General features: G+C 52.5%; 1 protein-coding gene across 1 annotated transcript in view; it reads left to right on the plus strand.

Annotated features, from left to right (window-relative positions):
• The first annotated feature begins 1,054 nt into the window (after positions 1-1,054).
• The window catches only part of LOC110472932 (carnitine O-palmitoyltransferase 1, muscle isoform), a 22,099-nt gene continuing 15,606 nt past the window's right edge, over positions 1,055-7,547 (plus strand). Inside the window, exons 1-4 of the mRNA XM_077789837.1 lie at positions 1,055-1,139; positions 3,501-3,577; positions 5,423-5,530; positions 5,698-5,710. Coding sequence (XP_077645963.1) covers positions 1,055-1,139; positions 3,501-3,577; positions 5,423-5,530; positions 5,698-5,710 — 283 coding nt within the window. The remainder of the gene's footprint in view (positions 1,140-3,500; positions 3,578-5,422; positions 5,531-5,697; positions 5,711-7,547) is intronic.

Here is a 7,547-nt window from a genome sequence, read left to right on the forward strand (position 1 = left end):
GGGGGATTTGGGGGTCACTGGAGGGGATTTGGGGGTCCTGGGGGGGTTTGGGGGTCCCTGGGGGGATTTGGGGGGACCCTGGGGGGGTTTGGGGGTCCTGGGGGGGATTTGGGGGTCGTGGGGGGGATTTGGGGGTCCCTGGGGGGATTTGGGGGGTCACTGGGGGGGTTTGGGGGGGTCGTGGGGGGGATTTGGGGGTCCTGGGGGGGTTTGGGGGTCCCTGGGGGGGATTTGGGGGTCCCTGGGGGGATTTGGGGGTCCTGGGGGGGTTTGGGGGGTCCCTGGGGGAGATTTGGGGGGTCCTGGGGGGGCTTGGTGGTCCCTGGGGGATTTGGGGGTCACTGGGGGGGATTTGGGGGGTCCTGGGGGGGATTTGGGGGGTCACTGGGGGGATTTTGGGGGTCCCTGGGGGGGATTTGGGGGTCCCTGGGGGGGATTTGGGGGACCCTGGGGGGGGATTTGGGGTCCCTGGGGTGGATTTGGGGGTCTCTGGGGGGTTTGGGGGGTCCCTGAGGGGGTTTAGGGGTCCCTGGGGGGGATTTTGGGGGTCCCTGGGGTGGGTTTGGGGGTCCCTGGGTGGGGGTTTTTGGGTAATTTTGGGATTATTTTGGGGCAATTTTGGGATTATTTCGGGGGTGTTTTTGGGGTAATTTCAGCTGCTTTTGCTGTTACTTTGGGTGTGTTTTTGGGATTATTTTATTATTATTTCGGTGTGTTTCTGGTGCTATTTTGGGGCTGTTTTTGGGATGTCTTTCTTGTTATTTTGGGTGTGTTTTTGGGATTATTTTGTGATTATTTTGGTCTGTTTTTGCTGTTATTTTGGGGTTGTTTTTGGGCTGTCTTTGCTGTTACTTTGGGTGTGTTTTTGAGATTATTTTATTATTTGGGTGTGTTTTTGTTGGTATTTTGGGGTTGTTTTTGGGCTGTCTTTGCTGTTACTTTGGGTGTGTTTTTGGGATTATTTTATTACTATTTCGGTGTGTTTCTGGTGTTATTTGGGGCTGTTTTTGGGCTCATTTCGGCCGTTTTTGGGGCTCCCCAGGCCCTGGTCCGGATGTTCGCGGGGCGCCGCCCGGGGCTCCGCAGCCTCCAGGGGGCGCTGCCGGCGCTGCCGCTGCCGCCCTGGCCGAGACCGTGCGGCAGGTGCGGATTTGGGGATTTGGGGGGATTTTGGGGGATTTTGGGGGATTTTGGGGGGATTTGGGGGATTTGGGGGAATTTTGGGGGATTTGGAGGGATTTGGGGGGGATTTTTGGGATTTTGGGGGATTTGGGGGGGATTTGGGGGGGATTTGGGGGGATTTTGGGGGGATTTGGGGGATTTTGGGGGATTTTGGGGGGGATTTGGGGGATTTTGGGGGATTTGGGGGGGGGATTTGGGGGGAGTTTGGGGGATTTGGTGGGATTTGGGGGGGATTTTGGGGGGATTTTGGGGGATTTGGGGGGGATTTGGGGGATTTTGGGGGGATTTGGGGGGGGATTTTGGGGGTTTTGGGGGATTTTGGGGGGATTTTGGGGGGATTTGGGGGATTTTGGGGGGATTTTGGGGAGGATTTGGGGGATTTTGGGGGGATTTGGGGGATTTTGGGGGGATTTTGGGGATTTTGGGGGAATTTTGGGGGGATTTGGGGGGATTTTGGGGGATTTGGGGGGGATTGGGGGATTTTGGGGGGGATTTTGGGGGGATTTTGGGGGGATTTTGGGGGATTTGGGGGGATTGGGGGGATTTTGGGGGGATTTTGGGGGATTTGGGGGGGATTTGGGGGATTTTGGGGGGATTTGGGGGGTTGAGGGGGGTTTGGGGGGAGTTTGGGGGGATTGGGGGGATTTGGGGGATTTGGGGGGATTTGGGGGATTTGGGGGGATTTGGGGGGATTTTGGGGGGATTTGGGGGATTTGGGGATTGGGGGGTTTGGGGGTGGGGGGTGGGGGGTGGGGGAGGGATTTTGGGGGGTGGGGGGGTCCCGGGGGATTTGGGGGATTTTGGGGGGTCCTGGGGGATTTGGGGGGTCATGGAGGGACTTGGGGGGGTCCTGGAAGGTTTAGAGGGGTCCTGGAGGGATTTGGGGGATTTTGGGGGGTCCTGGAGGGGTATTGGGGGGTCCCGGTGGGATTTGGGGGGTCCTGGAGGGGTTTTGGGGGGGATCTGGGGGGATTTGGGGGGTCCTGGGGAGTCTTGGGGGGGTCCTGGGGACTTTGTGGGGTGCCGGGGGTGGTTTGGGGCTCCTGGGGAAGTTTTGGGGGGTCCTGGAGGGATTTAGGGGCCACTGGAGGGGTTTTGGGGGGTCCTGGAGAGATTTTTTTGGGGTTTTGGGGGTTTTTGTTTTTTTTTTTTTTTTTTTTTTAGGTGGGTTTCTTGGGTGGTTTTTTGGGGTTTATTTTGAGGTTTTTTAGAATTTTGTTTTTTTGTTTATTTTTTTGGGTGGGGGTTTAATTTTTTTTCTTTTTCTGGTGGTTATTTTGGGATTTATTTGTGGTTTTTCGGGGTCGTTTTTTGGGTTTTTTGGGTGGTTTTGGGGTCCCTGCCCGCCCTGTCCCCCCAGGCCGTGGAGTCGCTGCAGACCCTGGACCCGGGGGGGTCGGGGAGGGGCTCCCCCCCTCGCCCGGAGCTTTTTGGGGGGTCCCGGCCCCCAAATCCAGCGGTGGCTGCGCCTGCGGGGCTGGGCCCTGCCCAGCTACGTGAGGAGGGGTCCTGGGGGATTTGGGGGGTCCTGGGGGGATTTGGGGGGTCCTGGGGGAATTTGGGGGATTCTGGGGGTGATTTTGGGGGTCCTGGGAGTGATTTGGGGGGTCCTGGGAGGGGTTTGGGGGGTCCTGGGGGGGTTTGGGGGGTCCTGGGGGGGATTTGGGGGGTCCTAGGGGGATTTTGGGGGTCCTGGGGGGATTTGGGGGTCCTAGGGGGGATTTTGGGGATTCTGGGGGTGATTTGGGGGTCCTGGGAGTGATTTGGGGGGTCCTGGGAGGGGTTTGGGCGGTCCTGGGAGGGGTTTGGGGGGTCCTGGGGGGGATTTGGGGGGTCCTAGGGGGGATTTTGGGGGTCCTGGAGTGATTTGGGGGGTCCTGGGAGGGGTTTGGGCGGTCCTGGGAGGGGTTTGGGGGGCCTGGGGGGATTTGGGGGGGTCTGGGGGGATTTGAGGGGTCCTGGGGGGTCCTGGGGGCATTTTGGAGGGTCCTGGGGGAGATTTGGGGGGATTTTGGGGGGGTTGGGTGATTTTTGGGGGGTTCTGGGGGGGTTTTGAGGGGATTTTTGGGGGTCCTGGGGGTGATTTGGAGGGTCCTGGGGGGATTTGGGGGTCCTGGGGAGATTTGGGGTCCTGGGGGGATTTGGGGGTCCTGGAGGGGATTTGGGGGATCCTGGGAGGGATTGTGGGGGTCCTGGGGGGATTGGGGGGTCCTGGGTGGATTTTGGGGAGTTTGGGGGAATTTTTGGGGGTTCTGTCATTTTTGGGGTGTCCCAGGTGAATTTTGGGGTCCCAAATTTTGTTTTTTTTTCCCCCCCAGCTGAGCGAGCTGTGGGAGGAGCAGCTGCACCTGGGGCTCGGGGACCCCTCCCCAGCACGGGCAGCTACTACCTCATGGTGAGCCCCCGAAATTGGGGACCCCCCAAAAAAAATCCCAAAATCTGCAACTCCCCACCAAAAAAATCCCAAATCTGCAACTCCCCCAGAAAAATCCCAAAATCTGCAAATCTCCCCCCAAAAAAATCCAAAATCTGCAAATCTCCCCCAGAAAAATCCCAAAATCTGCAAATCTCCCCCAAAAAAATCCCAAATCTGCAAATCTCCCCAAAAAATCCCAAAATCTGCAAATCTCCCCCAAAAAAATCCCAAAATCTGCAAATCTCCCCAGAAAAATCCCCAAAATCTGCAACTCCCCCCCAGAAAAATCCCAAAATCTGCAAATCTCCCCCAAAAAAATCCCCAAAATCTGCAACTCCCCCCCAGAAAAATCCCCAAAATCTGCAACCCTGGAAAAAAAAACCCTTAAAAACTCCAAAATCTGAGACCCCCCCCCCGAAAAAATTCCATAAACTCCAAAATCTGAGACCCCCCCTCCCAAAAAACCCCAAAATCTGAGACCCACCCCAAAAAATCCCAAATCTGCAACTCCCCCCCAAAAAAAACCCAAAAAACCCAAAATCTGCAACCCTGCCCCAAAAAAACCCCAAAATCTGCAACCCTGCCCCAAAAAAAAACCCAAAAACCCCAAAATTTGCAACTCCCCCCCAAAAAAAAACCCCAAAAACCCCAAAATTTGCAACTCCCCCCCAAAAAAAAAAAACCCAAAAAACCCAAAATCTGCAACTCCCCCCCAAAAAAAACCCCAAAAAAACCCAAAATCTGCAACTCCCCCAAAAAAACCCCATTTTTAGGATTTTTGGGAGTTTTGCCCCTCAAATTTGAAGTTTTTGGAGGTTTTGAGGGTCTGACCCCCCAAATTTTGGATTCTGATTTTGGGGCGCTCCCCAAATTTTGGGGTTCTGATTTTGGGGTGCCCCCAAATTTGGGGTTCCTTTCCCATCACTCTTAATGGATTTACCTCCATTTTCAGGATTTTTGGGTGTTTTGCCCCCCAAAATTTGGGTTTTTGGGGGGTGGGTGAGGGTCTGACCCCCCAAATTTTTGGATTCTGATTTTGGGCGCTCCCCAAATTTTGGGGTTCTGATTTTGGGGTGCCCCCAGGAACTTTTGGGGTTCCTTCCCCATCACTCTCAATGGGTTTCCCCACCATTTTTAGGATTTTTGGGTGTTTTGTCCCCCAAAAATTTGAAGTTTTTGGAGGTTTTGAGGGTCTGACCCCCCAAATTTTGGATTCTGATTTTGGGGCGCTCCCCAAATTTTGGGGTTCTGATTTTGGGGTGCCCCCAGGACATTTTGGGGTTTCTTTCCCCATCACTCTTAGTGGATTTACCTCAATTTTTAGGATTTTTGGGTGTTTTGCCCCCCAAAATTCACGTTTTGGGGGGTGGGTGAGGGTCTGACCCCCCAAATTTTGGATTCTGATTTTGGGGCGCTCCCCAAATTTTGGGGTTCTGATTTTGGGGTGCCCCCAGGAACTTTCGGGGTTCCTTCCCCATCACTCTCAATGGATTTACCTCAATTTTCAGGATTTTTGGGTGTTTTGCCCCCCAAATTTGAAGTTTTTGGAGGTTTTGAGGGTCTGACCCCCCAAATTTTGGATTCTGATTTTGGGGCGCTCCCCAAATTTTGGGGTTCTGCTTTTGGGGTGCCCCCAGGACCTGGTGGGGTTCCTTCCCCCTCAGTCTCAATGGGTTTCCCCACCATTTTTTAGGATTTTTGGGTGTTTTTCCCCCCAAAATTTGGGTTTTTGGGGGGTGGGTGAGGGTCTGACCCCCCAAATTTTGGATTCTGATTTTGGGGCGCTCCCCAAATTTTGGGGTTCTGCTTTTGGGGTGCCCCCAGGACCTGGTGGGGCCGCCGGCCTCGCGCCGCCCGGCCGCGCGCGCCGCCAACGTCGCCGTCGCCTTCCTGCGCTTCCGGAGCCTCGTCCGCGCCGGGAGCCTGCCCCCCGTGAGCCAAATTTGGGGGGAAAAGGGGAAATTTGGGTTAAAAACGGACATTTTGGGGTCTAGAGGCGAGATTGGGGGGGTTGAGGGGGAAATTTGGGGGGTTAAAGGGGAAATTTGGGGGGAAAAGGGGAAATTTGGGGGTAAAAGGGGAAATTTTGGCATTTAAAGGGGGAATTTGGGGGTAAAAGGGGAAATTTGGGTTAAAAACGGACATTTTGGGGTCTAGAGGCGAGATTGGGGGGTTTGAGGGGGAAATTTGGGGGTTAAAGTGGGAAATTTGGGGGGAAAGGGGAAATTTTGGGGTAAAAGGGGAAATTTTGGCGTTTAAAGGGGAAATTTGGGGGAAAAAGGGGAAATTTGGGATCAAAATGGAAATTTTGGGGTCTAGAGGGGAGATTGGGGGTTTGAGGGGGAGATTGGGGGTTTAAAGGGGAAATTTGGGGGGTTAAAGAGGGAAATTTGGGGTTTAAAGGGGAAATTTGGGGGAAAAGGGGAAATTTTGGCGTTTAAAGGGGAAATTTGGGGAAAAAGGGGAAATTTGGGATCAAAATGGAAATTTTGGGGTCTAGAGGGGAAATTTGGGGTTTGAGGGGGAGATTGGGGGTTAAAGGGGGAAATTTGGGGGGTTAAAGAGGGAAATTTGGGGGCAAAAGGGGAAATGTTGGGGTCCAAAGGAGGAATTTGGGGGTTTAATGGGGAATTTTGGGGGTAAAAAGGGAAATTTTGGGGTTTAAAGGAGAAATTTGGGGGAAAAAGGGGAAATTTGGGGGTAAAAGGGGAAATTTGGGTTAAAAATGGACATTTTGGGTCTAGAGGGGAGATTGGGGGGTTTGAGGGGGAGATTGGGGGTTTAAAGGGGGAAATTTGGGGGTAAAAGGGGAAATTTGGATCCAAAGGAGGAATTTGGGGGTTTAAAGGGGAATTTTGGGGGTAAAAGGGGAAATTTTGGCGTTTAAAGGGGAAATTTGGGGGAAAAAGGGCAAATTTGGGATCAAAAGGGGAAATTCGGGCTTTTAAAGGGAAATTTTGCTGTTTAAAGGGGAAATTTGAGGGCAAAAGGGGAAATTTGGGGGTCTAGAGGGGAAATTTGGGGTTTAAAGGGGAAATTTTGGGGTTTAAGGGGGAAATTTGGGGTTGAAAGTGGAATTTTGGGGGTTTAAAGGGGAAATTGGGGGTTAAAATGGAAATTTTGGGATTTAAAGGGGAAATGTTGGGGTTAAAGAGGGAAATTTGGGGTTAAAATGGAATTTTTGGGGTTAAAAGGGGAAATTTTGGGGTCTAAAGGGGAAATTTGAGGTTTAAAGGGGGAAATTTGGGGGCAAAAGGGGAAATTTTGGAGCCTAGAGGGGAATTTTGGGGTTTTGGAGGAATTTTGGGGTGCTTTTGGAGCTGATTTTTGGGGATTTTGGGGTGATTTTGGGAGTGATTTTTGGGGTGGATTTGGGGCTGATTTTGGGGTGATTTAGGGGTGATTTTTGGGGTGATTCTGGATTTTTTGGGGTCCCCCAGGTGCTGTTTTGGGTGTGATTTTGGGGGCTGATTTTGAGCTGATTTTGGGGTGTTTTTAGGCTGATTTTTGGGTGATTTTGGGGTGGTTTAAAGGTGATTTTTGGGGTGATTTTGGGGTGTTTTTAGGCTGATTTTGGGGTGTTTTTAGGCTGATTTTTAGGCTGATTTTTGGGGTGATTCTGGGTATTTTGGGGTCCCCAGGTGCTGTTCTGGGGGTGATTTCTGGGGTGACTTTGGGGTGTTTTTAGGCTGATTTTTGGGGTGATTTTTGGGGTGTTTTTAGGGTGATTTTAGGCTGATTTTTGGGGTGTTTTTATGGTGATTTTTGGGGTGTTTTTAGGGTGATTTTGGGCTGATTTTGGGATGTTTTTAGGCTGATTTTTGGGGTGTTTTTAGGGTGATTTCGGGCTGATTTTGGGGTGTTTTTAGGGTGATTTTTAGGCTGATTTTTGGGGTGACTCTGGGTTTTTTGGGGTCCCCAGGTGCTGTTCCGGGGGTCCCTCCCCACC

Source organism: Lonchura striata, chromosome 38 (assembly GCF_046129695.1).
Source record: "Lonchura striata isolate bLonStr1 chromosome 38, bLonStr1.mat, whole genome shotgun sequence".
NCBI lineage: Eukaryota > Metazoa > Chordata > Aves > Passeriformes > Estrildidae > Lonchura > Lonchura striata.